This window comes from Erinaceus europaeus, chromosome 20 (assembly GCF_950295315.1).
Source record: "Erinaceus europaeus chromosome 20, mEriEur2.1, whole genome shotgun sequence".
Lineage (NCBI taxonomy): Eukaryota > Metazoa > Chordata > Mammalia > Eulipotyphla > Erinaceidae > Erinaceus > Erinaceus europaeus.
Genome location: NC_080181.1, coordinates 39,251,986 through 39,275,660, shown reverse-complemented (window position 1 = coordinate 39,275,660; position 23,675 = coordinate 39,251,986). Strand labels below are relative to the sequence as shown.

Sequence of the window (23,675 nt, the reverse complement as noted above, 5' to 3'; positions counted from 1 at the left end):
TGCTGGCATGCTCAACCCTGCAGGAAGCCAGCTCTGAGATGCCCAGACATTCATTCAGACCCATCTATTAAAGGGTCAAATGATGGTGACAAATTAGAAAGATTTTTAATTTTTAATGTTCTTCTGAGCCTGTGTTGCAAGTGATAAGTCAGTAGTTGTTGCAGGAGGCATGTAAAATCACCAGAGGGTGTTAACCAACTAATATCTTTGTTGCTTGTCACCTTACATGGTTACTAGCCGAGCAGACTACCTCTTAATGACCCCAGGTCTGCTGAAGTTAAAGATTCTAGTCTCCTTAAGAAGCATAGAAATGAGATTTATCTGTTTTCAGTGAATGCTCCATTCTGCCAAATCCATTTTCACCTACTCAAATGAGGTTCTAACAGTAGGGGGTGGGAAAGCAAGCTAAAGGCACCATCTGACACACATCTGGAAGCTTTGTGTCTTGACCTCCAAAGGTTCTCAAGGTGAAACCAAGAGAAGGTTAACTGCTTGGCGACTGATTTATTGGCATTGGTTCACACATATCACAGTTTCTGTGGAATCATTTTGTGTGAGAGGTGCAGACCCCCCCCCCCAACCTGGGTAGAGGCCTATCACTTCTGCATTGAGTCTTGAACAGGTAGACCCCAAGGCCGACCTGGCCTAAAGGCTTGTCCCTCCTCGACTCTGTAGGCTGAGATGGCACAAGCTCAGGGGAAAGAGAGCTGCTGCCTTTTTACACACATACCCTAAAGGTTTCCATTTCTCATGTGTGACAGATACGTGACCTTCCTTTATAAGGCCATAGCTTGGGTCCTTATAGGCTGGTAACTTGCCCTTGAGCCTGAGCTGGGTATGAGAAGCAGGTATAATCTAAGAGCATGAGTAAGGTGCACCTAGGGGGTAATTAACATAGTGTGAGTGTCATTCGATTTTCTCATTGGGTCCTATGTTCATATTGGATGGTGATCAGTACATCTAACCCTGTATATGAACAATAAACAACAATACACGAGCTGTCTCTCACTTCTGGAGGTTGGTCTTTTCCTTCGTGCCTCACCCCCACCGTCAGTTCCTGTTGATGCTGCTTCTCTGATGGCCAGAAGACACCCAGCAACAATTTTGTGACATTATGGGAAAATAACATGCTATGGGGCTCACAAAATGGCTCATTTGGATAGTGTACCTGGGGTCCAGTGGTGGCTCACATGGTTAAGTGCACATGTCACCATGTGCAAGGATACTGGTTCAATCCCTCGCTCTCCACCTGCAGGGAGGATGCTTCATGGGTGGGGAAGCAGGTCTGCAGGTCTCTCTCTTTCTCTCTTCTTCTCTGCCTCCCCTTCTCTCTCAATTTCTCTCTTTCCTGTCAATAAAAATGAAGTAGAAAGAAAAAAAATGGCCACCAGGAGCCGGAGATTAGTAGGACCAGGCATCGAAGCCCAGCAATAAACCTGAAGGCAAAAAGAAAAAAAAAAAAGATAGTTTGCCTGCTTTGCCATATGTGTGGAATGTGTGTACGTGTGGGAGAATCTGTGGTGTTTTTCCCTTTCTTCTCTCTGATCTCTCTCTCTCTGTCCATCTTTCCATTTCTCTGTCTCTTTTTCAGTCTGACAAAAGTTTACCTGACTGGTGAAGGCCTATTCATGACAAAAAAAAAAAAAGGAAGGAAGAAAGAAAAATATGCTGTGTTGGCCTGGTGAAGTAGCTTGCTTGGATAGTTTGCTACTTTGCTATGAGTGTGACCTGGGTTTCAGGCTGCCACTCCACGGTACTGAAGAAAGTTTTGGTGTTGTGCTTCCTTTCACTTTCTCTACCTCTCTGTCTATGTCTAATAAAAAATAAAAAGAAAAGGAAAATATTCTGTGTTAATAGAAATTACATTCTTTCTAGCAGAGTCTTCCTAACGTGTTTTATTTCATTAAAAAAATATTTTTAGAGGTGGTACTCACTTTGGTAGCAAATATACTAAAAATAAATAACAATTTAGAGATGACTCATTGGTTGGATTTGGTACTGAGGACTTTCTGCTTATATCAGGAGTTCTCAGACTGTATGTGCTTTTGACACTTCCTGTGACCATTACTGAAACCTAATATGTCACCTTTTGTGCCATAATTATAGGTCCAGAAAGGTAGAAGAAGATGAATATGAAGATTCGTCTTCAAACCAAAAGTGGGTCTTGGCTCCAAAATCTCAAGACACTGATGTGACTCTTATTCTCAACAAGCTGCTAAGAGAATATGACAAGAAGCTGAGACCAGACATCGGAAGTGAGTGTTAATATATGTTATTCCAACTGAAGAGACACTATGATGACATATTTTTTTAAGTTTTTAGACTTTTTATTTTAATGAAAGAGCAGTACACATAGAAAGACACACACACACACACACACAGAGAGAGAGAGAGAGAGAGAGAGAGAGAGAGAGAACATGAGTGCAGAGCACTACTCAACTCTGGTTTATTGTGCTGGGGATTAAACTTGGGACCCCCAGAGCCTCAGGCATGAAAGTCTTTTACAAAAACCATTATTCTATCTCCCTAGCCCAGTTTTCAGTCTTAACTATACATTCCTAGGAAGTACAATGATAATAGAGTCTCACATTTATGATAATAATATGATATCAAAACCATGAAATATGTACATGACTCAATGCCATCTTATAACCTGTCCATCTGTACAGTAACTGCTGCATTCAAGATGCAGAACTATGTTATGACCGTAGAGATTTCCCTCCCGGGGCTGGGTGGTGGTGCACCTGATTAAGCACATACATTGTAGTGCTCAAGGACCCAGGTTCAAGCTATACTGTCCTCCCCTATGGGGGAAAGCTTTTCAGATGGTGAAGTGGTGCTTCAGGCGTCTGTCTCCCTCTCTATCTCCCCCTCCTCTCAATTTCTGGCTGTCTCTCCAATAAATAAAGATAATAAGAATATTTTTTAAAAGAGGGATTTTCCTCCTTGTAATCCTTTACAGTAACTCTGCTTCCCTCTTCCAAAATACCCATTTTTTAAGCTACAATTGTTTTCTGCATTTCTATATTTTTGAGACTCACTGATATACACATGTAGTTACTCAGCATATGACAATTTGAGGTTGACTTTTTTCCCTTAGCAAAATAATCTTGGAATCCATTCAAGTTGTTGTATGTGTCAAATGACTGTTCTTTTATATTCAGCAATATTCCTTGGAATGGATGGACCACAGCTTGGTTATCCATCTGCATCTTGATTATTTCTAGTTTTTGTTTCCTACTAATTTTTGTGAATTTTCAAGTCTACTTTTGTGCAGATAGGCTTTATTCTCTAGGAGATGTGCCCAGGAGTGTGATTGCTAGGGTTTTTTTTTTTTTTTTTTTTTTTTTTTGCCTCCAGGGTTATTGCTGGGCTCAGTGCCTGCACCATGAATCCACAGCTCCTGGAGGCCATTTCCCCCCTTTTGTTTCTCTTGTTGTTGTATCCTTGTTGTGGTTATTATTGTTGTTGTTGATGTCATTAGTTGTTGGATAGGACAGAGAAAAATGGAGAGAGGAGGGGAGGACAGAGAGGGGGAGAAGCGACCCCCTGTGAAGTGACTTCCCTGCAGGTGGGGAGTGGGGGGGGGCTTTGCGCCATGTGCGCTTAACCTGCTGTGCTACCGCCCGACCCCTGATTGCTAGATTTTAAGATGAATATATGTTTGATGTATTTTTTAACTGTCAGATGAAATCTTGGCACCATTTTCTATTCTCACCAGCAGTGCATCCAGTTTTTCTGTGTCTTCATCAGCTGGCACTGTCACTACCTTTAATTTTAATTATTCTAACAGGTTGATCTCTCTGAGATCTTAAGGTTGCATTTCTCTAAAGGTCGTGATACCGAACCATTTTTAAATTATGCTTATTTGCCTTCAGTAAGTCCTCTTTATTGAGTTGACCCTTCATATCATTTTACCCATTAAAAATTAGAATAACTAGCTTTATTTTCTGTTACATATTAAGAATTCTTCATATATTGTAGATATGAATCTTTTTTGCCTGTTGCAATTTGAAATTGATTTTCTTTATCCTGCAGCTTGTCTTTTCATTCTCATAATGAAATCTCATAGAAGAAAGGCTTAAAATTTTTTAATGAAGTTCTATTTATTGATTTTTTTTTTATGAAACATGGTTTTAGTGTAGTCTCTAAGGCTTCATCATGATTCCTGGCCCTCAAAATTGTTCTCCTTTATTTTCTTCTCTAAATTTTATAATTTTATACTACACGTTTTAATTCATTATCTGCTCTGAGCTATTTTTTGTGTAGGAGCAATAGAGAACTAAGTTTCTTTAAAACAATTTTTTCCATGCCATTTGTTGAAAAAACTGTTCTTGCTGTTTTTTTGTGTTTGCATATTTGTCAAAAATCAAAGGGCTCAACTAGTATCAGTTATCTCTGAGTTTTCTGTCTTATTCCACTTATCTCCATGTCTGTCATTGTATCAGTCTTCACACTCTTCAGTACTAGAACTACATATGTCTTGACATTGGGCAGGGTAATTCATCATTTTCATTCCTCTTTTTACAAGAGTATCTCTTTTAAACATATTTGCTTTTCTTATAAATTTTAGAATGACTTTGTATCTACAAGAGTCACCTGTTTCATTTTTGCAACAAGTTGGGAAGAATTTGCTGCTTTACTGTGTTAAGTATTTCAGTCTGTGAGCAAGATGTTTCCATTTGTTTACAGCTTTAATTCTCATACCCAGTGTCTTATAGTTTTTAGTATACAATTCCTATATTTTAGTACATTTGCACCCAAGTAATTCATTTTTGGGGATTAATTGCAGATACTTCCCAAACTTCCATTTAAAACTTCCTGTTGGGTCTGTGAATTAGTATACAATTCCTATATTTTAGTACATTTGCACCCAAGTAATTTATTTTTGGGGATTAATTGCAAATACTTCCCAAACTTCCATTTAAAACTTCCTTTTGGGTCTGTGAATTGGGTATTAGAGAGTGTATGTGACCTAGGTTCAAGCCTCAATGCTATGGTATCTTTCACTGTCTCTGCCTCAGTCTCTCTGCTTTTATTGAAAAGCTAACTGGCTGGGAAGATAGCATAATGGTCCTGCAAAAAGACTTTCATGCCTGAGGCTCTGAAGATCTGGGTTCAATCACCAGCATCATCATAAGCCAGAGCCAAGTGGTGCTCTGGGGAAAAAAAGAAGATACTTATTTTGTTTTTAATTTTTGGTATTTAATGATGATTAAAAAGATTCTAAGGGGAGTTGGGCTGTAGCACAGAGGGTTAAGCGCAGGTGGCGCAAAGCACAAGGACCGGCATAAGGATCCCGGTTCGAGCCCCGGCTCCCCACCTGCAGGGGAGTCGCTTCACAGGTGGTGAAGCAGGTCTGCAGGTGTCTATCTTTCTCTCCTCCTCTCTGTCTTCCCCTCCTCTCTCCATTTCTCTCTGTCCTATCCAACAACGACAACAACAATAATAACTACAACAATAAAACAACAAGGGCAACAAAGGGAATAAATAAATAAAATAAATATTTAAAAAAAAGATTCTAAGATAACAGGGTACAATTCCATATAGTTCCTACCACTAGAGTTCCATTTCCCATCCCCTCCATTGGAAGCTTTCCTATTCTTTATTCTTCTGGGAGTATGGACCAAAATTTTTATGGGGTGCAGAAGGTGGAAGGTCTGGCTTTTTTTGTAATTGCTTCTCCACTGGACATGGACATTGGCAGGTGAGATTTCAGGATACATTTGATGAGGTCATCTGCCCAGGGAAGTCAGGATGTTGTCTGTCGGGCTAGTGACACAAGAGAGAGAGAGAGAGAGAGAGAGAGAGAGAGAGATATGACCCAGGAACCAAGCTTGTGGCAGCAAGGCAATATAAATCTTTATTCATCTGAACACCCCAGAGTCCGTGGTAGCACACCTGGTTAAGCCACATGGCACAAACCACAATGGCCGCCTTCAGCCTCCCGGTCTACACACACATGCCTCTCCAGACCAGACAAGGGCAGAGACAAGTCAGAAACGGAAGTGGCTTGACAATACCATACATGGTTAGGAAAGGGGCGGAGAAAGGCAAAAGGGGCCTGGAATAATATGGACCTCCCCAGCAATTGTTGCTAGGGGTTCAACTGTTAGAATTAGCAGTACCCTATGGGGAATTAGGAAGGAGACCTTTAGTCATTTATAAGACAAAGCAGAAGATTCTTCTTCTAGCGTTTGCCCTTCCTCCGTAGCCAGTCAACAGCGTCAGGTTGAGCCTGATGTAAAGTTTCGAGACCTCCTTTGAATCTGGAGAGGTGGCAGTCGTTGACTATGTGGGTCATAGTCTGTCTGTAGCCGCAGGGGCAGTTCGGGTTGTCTCTGGCTCCCCAGCGATGGAACATAGCAGTGCACTGGCCATGGCCTGTTCGATAGTGATTGAGGAGGGCCCAATCATAACGTGCTAGGTCAAAGCCGGGTTGACGCTTGCAAGGGTCTGTGATGAGGTGTTTGTTCTTTACCTCAGCTGACTGACTGCCAACTCTGTTTCCAAGAGTCTGGAACAGAGAAGTTCAGTGTAGGTGTAGGAGACCAGATTGGATGATGAGACATCAAGCGTTGAATAGGGTGAGCGAAGATATCCGTGTATATTGGCAGGTCTTGTCGAGCGTAGACGTGGGAAATGAACTTAGATGATGCCGCATCCCGACGACTATCTGGCGGGGCAATGTTGCTAAGAACTGGCAGCCATGGAACCGGGGTGGAACGGATGGTTCCAGAAATGATCCTCATGGAGGAATATAATTTGGAATCGACCAAGTGGACATGGGGGTTATGGAACCATACTGCGGCACAGTATTCTGCAGTGGAATAGCATAATGCCAGAGATGATGATCGTAGTGTGGAAGCGCTCGCGCCCCATGAGGAGCTGGCCAGTCTTGCAATAATGTTATTCCTCGCGCCCACCTTTGCTGTAGTTTTTATGAGATGATCGTGAAATGACAGGGTGCGATCGAGAGTAACGCCAAGATATACTGGCTGGGCTTCATGCCGGATTCTCGTATCGTCAAGCTGTACATTAAGCTCATGCGAGGCCGAGGCATGGTGTAGATGGAAAACAGATGATACCGTTTTTGCAGTGCTAGGGATTAGTCGCCATTTTTTACAGTAATCAGATATCAGAGACATGTCTTTCGTGAGTGTTTCCTCGAGGATGTCAAACTTGGATGCCTGAGTTGCACAGCAGATGTCATCAGCGTAGATGAACTTCCTTGAAGAAGTTTCTGGAAGGTCATTGATGTAAATATTAAATAGCGTAGGAGCCAGAACAAAGCCCTGGGGGAGGTCACTTGAGACAAGTCTCCATCTGCTAGACTTGTCACGCAGATGCACCCGGAATCTTCTGTTTTGGAGAAGAAACGATATAGTGTTGGCCACCCATGGAGGCAGGCATCTTGAGATCTTGACTAGTAGGAGACCACGGTGCCAGACCGTGTCATAGGCTGCTGTGAGATCAACAAAGACAGCACCCGTCTTTAAATTCTTCTGGAATCCATTTTCAATGTAAGTTGAGAGGGCCAGGGCTTGTTCGCAGGTAGATCTTCCTGGGCGGAAACCAGCTTGGGCGGGTGATAGGAATTTCTCTGTAAGAGGAGAAATACGTGACAGATTGATGGATACGTAGATAATAAAAGGAATGCAGGGTGGAGCAGGCTTAATGTTTTAAGGAATGCCGGCTCCTGGAGGCCTGCAGATGCAGAGCTCTTTGTGAGGCAGGGAAGTCTGATAGACAGGCAACCTTTTGAGGTTCCTGTGTCCCCCCTTTTGCTCAACCCCGCTGTCAAGAGAGAGACTAACAGGATGGACTCACCTCTCAGGTCAAGCTCTGCCAGGCTCCACCACATCCCCACAATATCCCTACAGTTGTCATAGTAGTGTCTGTGACTTTGTCATTGAAAGACAATGTCAGTAAGATATAAAGCAGGACAAATAGTTTAATAGACAGGAACCCAAAGATAGGAATAGAGAAGATGAAACTAGGGGTCTCCGTTTGGGAATAAACTAGGAAGTCTTTTTTTAGGTATCTTCCAAGGGGGCTGTGACTTCGTAATTTTTGCCTGAGCCTGATAACTAACATGTGGGTGAACTAAAAATATTTAGTGGGAAGATGGTTTCAGAGTTCAGAATAGGACTACAAATCTGGATCAGTGCAGAGAGAGCTCCCAAACCATTACCTGTAAACTCTTTCATTATAACCTTGGGCCCATCATATTTAGCACAGGAACCTGTGTAACCTCTACATCTCTGTAGCTCTCTGGTTGCAGTCCATGGAGCATTCTAAGCTGCACTCATCTCAGGACCAGACTTCCTCCAGTGGCATAGCAGGTTGGCCCAGCCTCCCTTTGAAAAGTGAGGCAGTCCTACCATTGCTGCTCTACAGTGAGGGCAAGACCCTGGAGAGGCCCATCAGAGGGCTTATGATTATAAGTTCCTAATAGAAGTGACAATTGTTCTTCTTCCCTTCCCTTCCCTTCCCTTCCCTTCCCTTCCCTTCCCTTCCCTTCCCTTCCCTTCCCTTCCCTTCCCTTCCCTTCCCTTCCCTTCCCTTCCCTTCCCTTCCCTTCCCTTCCCTTCCCTTCCCTTCCCTTTCTCTTTCTTTCCTTCCTTCTTTCTTTTCCTTCCTTCCTTCCTTCCTTCCTTCCTTCCTTCCTTCCTTCTTCTTCTTCTTTCTTTCTTTCTTTCTTTCTTTCTTTCTTTCTTTCTTTCTTTCTTTCTTTCTTTCTTTCCCCTCCAGGGTTGTCACTGGGGCTCAGTGTCTGCACTGCTTCTGGAGGCCATTTTAAAATTTTGTTGCCCTTCTTGTTATTGTTGTTGCTGCTGCTGCTGCTGCTGTTGCTGTTGTTGTTGTTGTTGGATAGGACAGAGAGAAATTGAGAGAGGAGGGGAAGACAGAGATGGAGAGAGAAAGACACCTGCAGACATGCTTCACTGCTTTTGAAGCCCCTTGCTGGTGGGGAGCCTGGGGCTCGAACCGGGACCCTTGCACCGGTCCTTGTGCTTTGTGCCCTGTGTGCTTAAACTGCTGCACTACCTCCCACCCCCCTAAGACAATTAATTCTTAAGCTCCATCCTGCCACTAATATTTGAGGCTGGCTGGTGGCACACCTGGTAGAGCACACATGTTAAAATGCACAAGAGTCTGAATCACCTGTAGGGGAAAGCTTCAAGAGCAGTGAAACAGTGCTTCAGATGTCTCTCTCCCTCCATCTTTATTTCCCTTATCCCTATCAACTTCTCTCTTCATATACTCAATAAATAAATAAATGAGGGAGTCAGGCAGTAGCACAGAAGGTTAAGGGCACGTGGTGCAAAGCACAAGGACCGGCATAAGGATCCCAGTTCGAGCCCCCGGCTCCCCACCTGCAGGGGGGTCGCTTCACAAGCTGTGAAGCAGGTCTGCAGGTGTCTGTCTTTCTCTCCCCATCTCTGTTTTCCCCTTCTCTCTCTATATCTCTCTGTCCTATCTAACAACGACGACATAAATAACAACAGTAATAATAACTACAACAACAATGAAAAAAAACAAGGGTAAAAAAGGAAAAATAAGTAAATATAAAAAATGAATCATTTTAAGAAAAAACTTTTCTAAAAAAAGAAAGCTAAACAAGCAAATAAACCTATTTTCTTGTGCTCATTGATAATGTATATAAATATAATTAATTTGTGTATGTTGATGTTATAGTCTTTGACTTGCTGAGCTCACTGATTAGTATTTTAAAAATTTTTATTTATAAAAAGGAAACATTGACGAAAACATAGGATAAGAGGGGTACAAATCCACAGAGTTCCCACCACCAGATCTCTGTATCCCATTCCCTCTCCTTATAACTTTCCTATTCTTTATCCCTCTGGGAGTATGGCCCCAGGGTCATTGTGGGATGCAGAAGTTGGAAGGTCTGGTTTCTGTAATTGCTTCTCTGCTGAACATGGGCATTGGCAGGTCGATCTGTACTCCCAGCCTGCCTCTCTCTTTCCTTAGTTGGGTCGGGCTCTAGGGAAGTGGAGCTCCAGGCCATATTGGTGGAGTTGTCTGTCCAGAGAAGTCTGGTTGGCATCATGGTAGCATCTCGAGACTGGTGGCTGAAAACAGAGTTAAAATATAAAGCCAAACAAGTTGTTGGCTTGATTAGTATATTTAAGGCTTAGTTTACTGAGAGAAAGAGAGAACCAGAACTTCACTCAGTCATTAGTAGTATGGGATGTGACTCAGGATAGCAAGCCTGTGAGTTCAAGCTACCTTATAGTTTAAAGAGAGATTCTTTTCCTCTTTCTTTCCCTCCCTCCCTCCCTCCCTCCCTCCCTCCCTCTCCCTCCTCCTCCTTCCTTCCTTCCTTCCTTCCTTCCTTCCTTCCTTCCTTCCTTCCTTCCTTCCTTCTTTCTTCTGCCTTGCTTGTTTTATTCTGTAGTCATATTCACATTTGAGTGAAGTGCCCCAGGGCTGGGGAGAAGAATGGGATTAGGAGAAAAGGCTGTGTGGTCTTGAGCTGGTATGTGCATTCCAGAGCACTAGGCCACCCCACTTTCTTTTTTTTAAATATCTATTTATTCCCTTTTGTTGCCGTTGTTGTTTTATTGTTGTAGTTATTACTGTTGTTGTTACTGATGTCATTGTTGGATAGACAGAAGAAATGGAGAGAGGAGGGGAAGACAGAGGGGGATAGACACCTGCAGACCTGCTTCACTACCTGTGAAGCGACTCCCCTGCAGGTGGGGAGCCAGGAGCTAGAACCGGGATCCTTATGCTGGTCCTTGCGCTTTGTGCCATGTGAGCTTAACCTGCTGCACTACCGCTTGACTCGACCACCCCACTTTCGTGGTCCTCCTGCACAGACACTCACCCCACACTCCTGTGGCAGCAGCAGCAGCTCCTACTATGACCTAGTCAGAGCTGTCCGCCTTGTCAAGGCCTTTCCCAGACAGGGCTGATGGTGAACTGGGATACATACACTGTGTCCAGTTAGTGTCCATTCTGATAGGTCAGTGGTATCCAAGAGGGACCCAGTTTTTTATTTCATTTAAATTATTTCATCTTATTTCATTGTTCTCATTGGGGTTTCAGTGATCTGGGTCAACTTTTGCAGGCAGAACAAAGCAAAGGGAAAGAGGGAAAGATACCACAGCACTGAAGCTTAGGAGGAATGATTTCTTTGTCTGTTTTGCTTTGATTTTTGTTTTTATAATAGGTTCCTTGGGGCTTGCTATGTACACCACCATGTCATCTGAAAACAAGAAGAGCTTTGGTTTTTATTTTCTAACTTTATTGCACTGGCTAGACCTTCCAGCACCACTTAGCATATCTGCATAGCACAGTGTGAATAGACTTCATTTTTTGTTCTAGGTTATAAGGGTGTATTTTCCCGTGATTAAGTATGCTAGTAGAAGTATTTTGCAAATGTATTTTATCAGGTTGAGAATGTTGTTTCCACTCCCAGTTTTCCAAGATATTTTTGTTTTGTTTTGTTCTTACATAGTGGATGTTGAACTTTACCAATTCCTTTTTCTGAATCAATTGGTATATTTATGTAACTTTTAGCCTATTAAAATGGTGGATTGATAATTTAACTTATTACTTTTTAAATAGTGAACCAGCCTTGAATATCTGGACTAACCCTGATTTGGAGTTTTATTCACTAATACTTTAAGCATGATAAATTTATTGCTAAAACTTTTGTTTAATCAATTTAACATATTGTAAATATTTTGTTAGGGATGTTGAATTTGTTGATGAGATATGTTGGTCTGTAGTTTTCTCCCTTTAAAAATGGTAATACTTGCTTCATAAAATGAGTTTGGTAGTATTCATTATTTTCTGGAAGAGATTACATATATGTAAGTGTTAATACCAACTTTTTTTCTTCTTCAAAATTTTATAACATCCCTCACTAATTCTTAGTTTTTAGATTGGGAGGTTTCTGGGACTGCCTTCTTCTTTTTTTAAAATTTGTTTATTATCTTTATTTTATATACTGGATAGAGACAGCCAAAAAACGAGAGGGAAGAGGGTGATAGAGAGGGAGAGACAGAGAGACACCTGCAACACTGCTTCATCTCTTGCAAAATCCCTCTGTAGGTGGGGACTGGGGGCTTGAATCTGGGTCCTTGGGCATTGTAACGTGTGCTCAACCAGGTGCCCCACCACTCGGCCCCTGGGACTGTCTTCATCACAGATTTGTTTCTGTAACAATTATAAGTCTGTTCACATGAATGTTTTCCTATTAGGTGAGGTAGAATAATTTGTGTTTCACAAACAAGTTGATCCACTTCCTTTAAAAATATTTATTTATTTATTGGATAGGGATAGACAGAGAAATCCATAGGGATGGGGAGACAGAGTGAAAGAGAAAAAGACAGATAGTTAGAACACTGTTTCATTTGCCACAAAGCTTCTCCACTGAGGTACAGACAAGGGCAGGGAACTTGAACCAGGGTCCTTGTACCAGCCCCGATTCACTTCTAAGTTGCCAAACTTATGTGTGCAGTATTATTCATGTAATTCCCTTATAATCCTTTTAATAGATGTAGGATTTTTTTTTTTTTTTTTGCCTGCAAGGTTATTGCTGGGGCTCAGTGCCTGTAACATGAATCCACTGCTCCTGGAGGCTATCTTTCCCCCTTTTGTTGCCCTTGTTGTTTTTATCATTGTTGTGGTTATTATTATTGTTGTTGTTATTGATGTCATTGTTGGATAGGACAGAGCGAAATGGAGAGAGGAGGGGATACAGAAAGAGGGAGAAGAAGATAGACACCTGCAGACCTGCTTCACCACTTGTGAAGCAACTCCCGTGCAGGTGGGGAGCCAGGGGCTTGAACCAGGATCCTTAGCCAGTTGTTGTGCTTCACACCACATGTGCTTAACCTGCTACACTACTGCCCAACTCTCAGAAGTGGTGGATTTTTTGTGCTGGCACTGAGGTACTCAGCCCTAGTCACTGGAGACAACAAAAACAAACAAAAATATGAAGGCTATTTTTAAAAAATTGTTAGTGATTAAATAATGACTGACAATATTATAAGATAAGAGGAGAACAATTTCATACAATTCCTACCACCAGAGTTCCATTCATTATCCCCTTCATTGGAAGGTTCCCTATTCTTTTTCCCAAAGATCTTGATGGGGTGCAGAAGGTGGGAGGTCTGGCTTTTATTTACTTTATTTTTTTTTCCTTCCAGGGTTATTGCTGGGCTCGGTGCCTGCACCATGAATCCACCGCTCATGGAGGCCATTTCCCCCCTCTTTTTGTTGCCCTTGTTGTTGTAGCCTCGTTATGGTTATTATTATTGCCATTGTTGATGTTGTTCATTGTTGGATAGGACAGAGAGAAATGGAGAGAGGAGGGGAAGACAGAGAGGTGGAGAGAAAGATAGATACTTGCAGACCTGCTTCACCGCCTGTGAAGCGACTCCCCTGCAGGTGGGGAGCCGGGGGCTCGAACTGGAATCCTTATGCCGGTCCCTGTGCTTTGCGCCACATGCGCTTAACCCATTGCACCACATGCGCTTAACCCATTGTGCCACCGCCTGACCCCCGAGGTCTGGCTTTTATAATTGCTTCTCTGCTGAACATGGGCATTGGCAGGTCGATCCATACTCCCAGTCCATTTCTGTCTTTCCCTAGTTGGGCAGGGTCCTGGGGAGGTGAGTTCAAGGACACATTGGTGAGGTCATCTGCCCATGGAAGCCAGTTTGGCATCATGGTAGCATCTGCAAGTTGGTGGCTGAAAAGCATTAAGTAATAAAGCAGAACAAATTGTTTAATAATCAGGAACCTAAAGTTAAGAATATAGCAGATGAGATTTGGGGTCTCTATTTTGGAAAAACTAGGAAGTTTATTTTAGGTGTATTCCAGGAGGCCCATGACTTTACTATCGTTTGCCTGAGCCTGACAGCTAATATGCAGGAGAGCTAAAAGTGTTGTCTGGGTGACTGTGGTAAGTGCACCAGATTTAGTGCACATAGCACAAAGTGCAAAGTCCGACTCAAGGATCCTGGTTTGAGCCCCCTGGCTCCTGCAGTGGGGGTGGGGGGGGTCACTTCACAGGTGGTGAAGCAGGTCTGCAGGTAACTATCTTTCTCTTCCCTTCTCTATCTTCCCCTCCTCTCTCAATTTCTCTCTGTCCCATCCAAAAACAACAATAAGAAGTAACAACAACAACAATAACAGCAGCAACAACACCAACAACAATGGAAAAAAGATGGCCATCAGAAGCGGTGGACAGTGCATTCACAGTGCAGGCATCAAGCCCCAGTGATAACCCCGGAAGCAAAAAAAAAAAAAAGTATTGTCTGAGAACCTGTTAAAAGCTCCTTTTAAGAAGACAACTCTATGGGCTCTGCATTGGTGCACTTTATTGAGCACGTACATTGCAGTCTTTAAGGTTGTTGTAAATCATTCTAATAGAAGATCTCTGGGAGTTTTGAGTAAAAAAAGACTTAGAAAACAATGTAAAATAATCTATCAGGATGTTCCCCTCAGTTCCAGGATGCTTTATTTCCACCATGCACATCATTATGGTTTGGGGGGCAAGACTATTTGGTGATCCCAGCCCAGGAGGGTGACCTGCTGTCAGTCCCTGGTACCACTGGTGTATCTGGTACTCCTCTTCCTATCTCATTTAAATGTTAAGTAATGTTCGACAGAACATAGCAAGTTGCAGACTTTCTTTTCTTTCCTTTTCTCTTCTTTTCTTTTAATTAATTAATTTATTTATAAAAAGGAAACATTGACAAAACCATAGGATAAGAGGGGCACAACTACACACAATTCCCACCACTAGAACTCTGCATCCCATCCCATCCCCTCCCCTGATAGCAGATTTTCAATTAGTTTTCCTGGTCAAAGACATTGAATTCAATATATATATATAATGGCTTAAGGGGATTCTGCTTTAGAGGAACATTTCTTAAAAACTAATCTGAAATTCCTTGCTTGTCTTACTGCTCTTTCTTCTTACTATTCTTACATGTTTGGTTATAACTGCTATACCTCCTCACAAGGCATAACAAATTTAGGTTGATAGAGCATTAGGCTCTTTTGGATTTGTCACTAGTTTATTGTAGGTAGCAGTTATTTGCTCCTTTCCAGTAACTCTGCCTCTCTTGATGAGTACCTCAGCCTATGTTTACTGAGCTTTCTTTGCACTGGGCCCTGAACTGGACAAGTGGCAGGCAGCTTGTATGCTCTCCACACCTGGGTGTTGGTATGCTTCTGGATTCTGCTTGTGCGCTTGTGTTACTTGCTATGTGTTCTGTTTGCACGTCCACTGTTGGCTGGGCACCCCCTGCCTCCGAGATATTGGTTTGGTCTAGAGTAGTTTGTTGAACTGCATCCCCGCTCGTGAATAAAGATTGAACTGCATTCTCAGCTCAGCCATGAGTCTCTGTCTCCCACCCGCGAAGCCAGCCCGGCAAAAATGACACCTGGGTTCTTCTGATGGAGAAGAAAAAAGAGAAGAGACCCCCAGATAGCACTTAGGAGATGGTATCTATGTTCATCAGAGATATTGGTCTGTAGTTTTCCTTTTTTGTTATGTCCTTATCTGCTTTTGGTATCAGGAGGATGTTGACTTCATAGAAGGTGGAAGGGAGTGTTCCTGCTTCTTCCATCTTGTGGAAGAGCTTTAGAAGTATAGATATTAACTGTTTCCTGAAGGTTTTATAGAATTCATTTGTAAAGTCATCTGGTCCAGGGCATTTGTTGTTGGGAAGATTCTTAGTAACTGTTTTGATTTCTTTGTCTGTGATTGGTGTATTTAGGTTTTGTAGTTTTTCTTGGTTCAATTTTGGAAGGGTATTTGTTTCTAGAAATTCTTCCATTTCTTCCAGATTCTCTAGCTTGGTGGCATATAGTTCTTCGTAAAAGTTTCGCATGATTTTCTGGATTTCTGTGGTGTCAGTTGTGATATCTCCTCTATCATTTACAATTCTATTTATTTGAGTCTTCTCCCTTTTTTTAGTGAGTATGGCTAGGGGTTTGTCAATATTGTTTAATTTTTCCAAGGAACCAACATTTGGCTTCATTGATCTTTTGTATGGTTTTCTTATTTTCGATGTTGTTTATTTCTGCTCTAATTTTAGTGATTTCAGTCTTTCTGGATGCTTTAGGGTTTCTTTGTTACTCTTCCTTTAAGTCCTTAAGGTGTGCAGTAAGGTCGTTTATTTGATCTTTTTCTTCTCTCAAGTGTGATTGTATGCTATGAGTGTCCCTCTCAGTACTGCTTTAGCTGTGTCCCAAATATTTTGCTAGTTTGTGTCTTCATTTTCATTTGTTTCCAGGCACATGTGAATTTTTTGCTTGAGTGCCTCTCTCTGACCCAGCAGTTCTTAAGCAGCATGTTGTTGAGTTTCCAAATTCTGTGAATTTTAGTAATTTTCTGTTTGTGTTAAAGTCTCCCATTATTATTGTATTACTATTGATGTATTTTTGTAGTTCTTTCAGTAGGTGTTTAATGTATTTAGATGGTCCCTCATTGGGTGCATAGATGTTAATAATTGTTAAATCTTCTTGGTTGATTGATCCTCTAATCATTATGTAATGACCTTGCCTATCTTTTATTACTTTATTTAATTTAAAGTCTATGGTGTCAGAGATGAGAATGGCTGTCCCTGCCTTTTTTTGTGGTCCATTATCCTGTATGATAGTTTTCCGTCCTTTCACTTTAAGTCTGTGTTTGTCTTGTTGGGCTAGGTGGGATTCTTGCACACAGCATATGATTTGGTTGTGTTTTCTGATCCATCCTCCCACTCTGTGGCTTTTAATGGGCAAGTTTAAGCCATTGTTATTTATTGATATTATGGATTTAATGTATTGTAGTACCATTATTCAATAATTTTTATTTGCTCTGATATATGGCAAGTAGCATGGTGTTGTTCTTGTTTATAAGAGGTCTTTTCGGACCTCTTTCAGGGCAGGCTTGGTGATAGTTGCCTCCTTTAACTGTTGCCTGTCTGAGAAGGTTTTGAGCCCTCCATCTAGTTTGAATGAAAGTCTAGCAGGTTATATTATCCTTGGTTGAAACCCTTTTTCACTGATGGCTCGATAGATATCTTGCCATTCTCTTCTGGCTTTTAGATTTTGAGTGGAGAAGTTTGCTGATAGTCTTATCGGTTTTCCCCTGTATGTGACTTTTTGTTTTTCTTTTGCAGCCTTTAGGATCCTTTCTTTATCCTTACTTATTTTTATTGTAACTATGATGTATCTTGGTGTCTTCAGGTCTGGGTTGATTCTATTTGGGACTCTCGGTGCCTCTTGGATCTTAATGTACTTTCTGTTGTTTAGGTCTGGAAAGTTTTCTTCTATTATTTGCTCTAGAATGTTTACTTCCCCTTCCTCTCTTTCTTCCTCTGGTAGGCCAATTATATGAATGTTACTTCTTTTGAGATTATCCCATATGTCTCTGTTGTTGTTTTCAGTGTCTCTCAATCTCTTTTACCTCTTTCTTAGTTTTCTCTAGCTCATCCTCTGTCTGGATAATTCTGTTTTATGCTTCTGTTAATCTGTTTTCCCTTTCCTCAGTTTCTCTTTTCAGTTCAGTTATAGTATTAACTTGCTCTGCTAATTGGCCGTTTAGCTCAGCTATTTCAGCTTTCAGTTCTCTAATTACCTTGATGTAGCTAGTATTTTCCTTGAGGGTCTCATCTGTTGTTTCCCTAATTCTGATAGCCCTTTCCTCCATAGTTGTCTTCATTTCTGTGATTATTAGGTTTATTATTGCTTGCATACTTTTCTTATCAATGGTTACATCTGATTTATTTGGAGTTTCTCCTGTGCTCCTCTCCTGATTCATTGTGGTAGCAGTTTTATTTGCTCTTTATTTAACCATTTATTTTTATTGATGTGGTTTGTATTTTTCTGTTTTGTTGTTTTTTAGTTGTTGTGTTTTGAGTACAAGCCATGCTATACTTCTTCTAGCGTTTGCCATTCTTCCGCATCAACAGCGTCAGGTTGAGCCTGATGTAAAGTTTCGAGACCTCCTTTGAATCTGGAGAGGTGGCAGTCGTTGACTATGTGGGTCATAGTCTGTCTGTAGCCGCAGGGGCAGTTCTATACTAAAGACAGCGCTATACTAAAGACAGTGCTATACTAAAGACCTTTCACAAATGCAGTCACAAACCTCAGAAATTACAACAATAGCAACTGAAGCAAGGATGATGCACTTCAACCAATACCAGCTAGCCAAACAGCACCACCATTTCAAGAAGAAAATTAGCAACCAAAAACAAAAGAAAAAGGAAGAGAAAGGAAAAAAGGGAGAGCAAGAATAGAGAAGTATACAAATCTACTGTCCACTGTAAATTCTAGGGATAGCAAGAGGAGAAAGGCAAGTAGAAAAGATACACACACACACATACACCACTCTGAGTCAGATTTCTTCTACAAAATAATTCACAAACGATTATCAGTGAATTCAGAAAGCAAAGGATGGAAGAAAAAGAAAGAAAAAAGGGGTGGGGGAGTTGCACAGTAGTGCAGAGGGTTAAGCACATGTAGTGCAAAGCAGAGGGACTGTCATAAGGATCCTGGTTCGAGCCCCCAGGTCCCCACCTGCAGGGGAATTGCTTCACAGGGGTGAAGCAATTCTGCAGGTGTCTATTTTTCTCTCCCTCTCTCTGTCTTCCCCTCCTCTTTCCATTTCTCTCTGTCCTATCTGACAATGATGACATCAATAACAACAATAATAACTACAACAATAAAACAACCAGGGCAGCAAAGGGAATAAATAAATAAATAAATAAATAAATATAAGAAAAAGAGCAGTGAAAGGAAAGAGGTGCTTTTTATTTTTATTTTTTTGAATTAGCTAGGAGGAAAGTAAAAGGAAAGTGGAGGGGAGAGGGGAGAGAAACAAGTTCCTCTCACAGTGGATAGGACACCCAATCACCTATCAATTAAAAAAAATACAACAATTAATTTTGGTCAACCTGAAGAAGGAGGAGGCAGAAGGGATACATTTATATAATAATAGTAATAATAATAAAATAAAATTAAAAAAACCCTAGCAGTCAGTCTGCTGCTTGGACTGCTCTGGATTGGCTGCAGGTAGCTTGAGCAAAGACAGCTAATTATAAGAAGTATCCAAAAAATACTCCAGGTAAACTTTCCCAGATAGGGCTGAAGCTCTGATTGGTCAGGTATTTTATCACTCAAATAGAGCTCCAGCCACCTAAAAAAAAAAAAAAAGAGAAGGAAAACAAAAAGAAAAAGGGTTGGAATGACACTCCTGGTGAGCCAGGAATCTTGGTAAAATCTCTCATCAGGAAGTCTGCTAGGAGTGGCTGCCCAGCTCCTGAGGGCTGTTTCTGGGGTGTCAGGGAAGGGTGAGTTCAGAAATAATCTAGCTAAAAAGAATTTTCTTTGTTAGTCCTTTAGGCCTCTGTTTGCCAGTCCAAGAGTGGGTTATAGGACTCTTTTTTGGTGTCACCTTGACCACCCCATGTTCACCCTACTACAGAAGGCCCACCCTATCCAGAGAATACCAAGTTGTAAACTGCTTTTGTTTGGAGCTCAAGCCAGCTGTTGTTTCCAAGGTGTCATCTTGGCTCCGCCCACCAATTTCTGTTTTTATTTTCCGACACTCTAGCACTTCCAAGGCTACCAACCCTCCCATTTTCCTCATAGGTACCTTACATTTCTTTTTTGTTTCACTTTAGTTTGCAATATCAACTCCTTTTGTCCCTCTTCTTCACTGCCCTCATCTCTGTCTTTCTTCTAGTCTTGTTAGATTAGAAGAAAGATAGAGCCTTCTTTTTAGCTCTGTGCCTCTCCCACTTTCCCACTGGGGTGAGTGAAGTGTCTCCTGCCACAGTTATATCCAGCATTAGTCTGTTCATCTCTAAAAGGGATGCTACACTGTAATCTCTGTAGACAGTGTCACTTGGATTATTATTTTTCCGCCTTCAGACTTACTAGAGCTGGACATGGTGTCTGGGTTGTGACTCAGGAGTCCTGGTTAAACCCAGATAATTTTCTTCTTGACCCCCTTCCCATGTCAAGGTCATGTCCCTGACTGAGGGAGCAAAAAGAAAGACTGTCTTGAGGAAAATATCTCATGGTGTAGTTATGATAGAGTTTCTGCATCACTGTTGTGTTTCTTCCATTCTGTACCTAAGAACTGTTGTTTTTTCCCCCCAGGACATGGTTCCCAGTTCCTAACTGTCGGTGCTTGTAACCTCTATGGTTATCCCTTGCATCCCCAACACACATAGTCCAACTGTATCCACAGAGTTCCAGAATCAGGAATCAAGTTAAATGGCTCATCCCTGTGATTGTCAACAGTCAGTAGAATTGAACAGACTTGTTTCTGTGGCATAGAAGTAACATATCCACATGGAACCCTCCAATTACTTTTCATAATATAAATTGTCTTAAAAATACCCACTTCTTTCCCAGATATTATCTCTCTTCAGCTAACTTCTAAATTATGGATGTGTCTGCTGTAGTTCCCTGTCATTAATTTATCCATCTATCATTCCAAGTAGTACTTCAACTGTGTCCTTAACTAGGTTAAGGTTATACAGGATATCATTATCTTGTCCTGGGAGCTGGACAAGGCCGCGGAGGATAAACCTTTTGGTAAGAGACTTGTGAAAAGGAAAGGAAATGGCCTGAGTGAATTTCTCTCCCTTCCGACTCTTGAGAACTATGAACTGCAATCCTGAAGACATATTATTACAGGGTACACATTCCTTCTTCATAATCTATACACTCTGTGCCAAGTGCAATCAGTGTCAAGAAGTGCAAATTTAGATAGGAAAGGTGAATGGACACTGGGAAGGCAGATGCCCTGCATAAAAGTGGTGCCCGGGTTCATTTTAATTCAGGCCAAACATGCTAATAATCTTCTTGAACTCCCAAAGCAAGAGGGCTCAGTTTTATTTTCTTATACAAAGTGCCATGCAAGGAGCCCAGGGCCTTGTTCATGAGTGATACATCTAGGTAGCTTCCTGCTATGTTTTCTTTACCGTTTATACTCTTTTAAAATATATTTTATTATTTTATTTTATTTCCACCAGGCTTATCACTGGGGCTCAGTGCCTATACAGTGAATACTCCACTTCTACTGGGCACCCCTCTCCATTTTATTTGGTAGGATAGAGAAATTAATAGGAGAGCAAGAGATAGAGAAGGGAAGAGAAAAAATACATTTGCAGCACTGCTTCACCACTTGCAAAGTTTCTCCCTGGGTGGGGCCTGGGAGCTTGAAATTGGGTGCAGTGGTGCACCTGGCTAAGTGTTCACATTAAAGTGTGCAAGGACCTAGGTTCAAGCCTTTGGTCCCCACCTGCAGGGGAAAGTTTCACAAGTGGTGAAACAGATTTGCAGGTCTATCTCCCTCTCTCCCTCTCCCTCTTCCTCTCTGTCTCCCTTTTCCTCTCCCTCTCCCTCTCTATCTCCCTCTCCCTCTCCCTCTCTATCTCCCTCTCCCTCTCTATCTCCTCCTGCCCTCTCAATTTCTCTGTCTATCCATTAATGAATAAATGACTGTTGTACCACTGCCTGGCAACATCTGTCTATTTTACATTTTGAGAGAAGAGAATGAGGAGAGAGAGAGGATGAAAATGACAAGAGGAGAGGAGAGGAGAGGAGAGGAGAGGAGAGACTCCAAAGTACTGTTAAGCCATGCATGTTGCCCCCTTGGTGCTATCCCTGGCACTCCCATGTAATGCCTGGGATCAAATCCAGGGCCTCATGCCCAGCGTGCATTTTGCCCACTGAATTGCCTCCTGGTTCTAGAAGGATAATTTTTAAATTTATCTTCTTGAGTTTTTTACATATTTAGATTTTCCTCTTTTCTAACTTAATTAATTTAACAGGACAGTCTGAAATTGAGAGGGAGAGTGGAAATAAAGAGGGAGTTGGGCGGTAGCACAGCAGGTTAAGCGCAAGTGGTGCGAAGTGCAAGGACTGATATAAGGATCCGGGTTCAAGCCCCCAGTTCCCACTTCCAGGGGAGTCTATTCACAGGCGGTGAAGCAGGTCTGCAGGTGTCTATCTTTCTCTCCCCCTCTCTGTCTTCCGCTCCTCTCTCCATTTCTCTCTGTCCTAGCTAACAACGACGACATCAGTAACAACTAATAACTACACCAACAATAAAAAACAAGGGCAAAAAAGGGGGAAAATAAATAAATAAATAGAAATAAAGTGAGACACTTGCAGCACTGTGTGACCCTTGTGGAGCTTCCTCCTTGCAGGTAGGGACTGGGGTCTTGAACCTGGCTCCTTGAGCATTATAACATGCTCAAATCTGGGTCATAGAGCAAAGTAATAACATGTGCACTCAACTGGGTGTATCACTGCCCAGCCTCCACATATTTGGATTTCTTGTTCAGACTTTTCCATAGCTTATTATCTCAGTTTAGGTTAAACTTCTAAATGTGGTTGTTGTTGGATAGGACAGAGAGAAATGGAGAGAGGAGGGGAAGAGAGAGAGGGGGAGAGAAAGATCCAACAATGACAGCATCAGTAAAAACAACAATAATAACTACAACAACAATGAAAAACAACAAGGGTAACAAAAGGAAAAATAAATATTAAAAAAAACTTTTTTTTTCCTCCAGGGTTATTGCTGGGCTCGGTCCTGCACCATGAATCCACTGCTCCTGGAGGCCATTTCCCCCCCCTCCTGTTGTTGTAGCCTCATTGTGGTTATTATTGTCGCCATTGTTGATGTTGTTCGTTGTTGGATAGGACAGAGAGAAATGGAGAGAGGAGGGGAAGACAGAGAGGGGGAGAGAAGGATACCTGTAGACCTGCTTCACTGCCTGTGAAGCGACTCCCCTGCAGGTGGGGAGCCTGGGGCTCAAACCGGGATCCTTACCGCGGTTCCTGCGGTTTGCGTCACATGCGCTTAACCCACTGCGCCACCGCCTGACCCCCCCAAAAAACTTCTAAATGTGGAATCATGACCATAAGTATACGGTTGCAGGGAAGAGGAGGGAAACTGTGTTTCTGCTAGATCCAGGCTGTCCCTTGGTGGGGAATTCCTCACCTGGAATTAAACCCTGTAAACAATGTCACCAGAGTTTTTTTTTTTTTTTTTCCTTTTCCTTCAGACTGGACATGGTAGCTGGGCAGTGACTCAGAATCCTGGTGCAGCTCAGATAATTTCTCCTCTGGACCACCTTCCCATGAAAAAGTCATGTCCCTGACTCAGGAAAGGAAAAGAAAAAAAAATGACCAGAAAATATTGAATAAAAATGTTCTATTGCAGATAATATACAATATACTTTAAGCATCTGAAAGGAATAGAAAAGGTGTTTCAAGTATTTGTACAATTATTTGTTCAGTTGATGAAACATTTTCTGTTACATAGACTATATTAAGGCCACCACTTCAAGTCTAATTCCAGTCTACAGTCAACGTGTAGTTGACCTGTTTTAACTATTCAACCACTCTCCCAGGCTTGGGAGACTGCATAATGATTGTGCAAAAGCCTTTCAAGCCTGAGGCTCTGAGGTCCCTGGTTCAATCCCCAGCATCACCATAAGCCAGACCTGAGAAGTGTTATGGTCTCCTCCTCTTTCATGGTATCTTTCCCTCTGTATCTACTCTTTCTCATTAAAATAAATAAAATATTTAAGAAAAACCACTCTCCTTTTCCTTTGGGTAGCCACTAAGGGGGTCTTATAGTCTAAAAGTTTTATTATAAAAAACAAACT

At 41.8% G+C, this 23,675-nt stretch overlaps 1 protein-coding gene across 2 annotated transcripts in view; it reads left to right on the top strand.

The window, feature by feature from the left end:
- GABRG3 (gamma-aminobutyric acid type A receptor subunit gamma3) overlaps positions 1-23,675 on the top strand; it is a 671,194-nt gene that overhangs the window by 5,766 nt on the left and 641,753 nt on the right. For both annotated transcript variants that reach the window (XM_060179248.1, XM_007526462.3), the window contains exon 2: positions 2,107-2,255. In XM_060179248.1, coding sequence (XP_060035231.1) covers positions 2,107-2,255 — 149 coding nt within the window. The remainder of the gene's footprint in view (positions 1-2,106; positions 2,256-23,675) is intronic.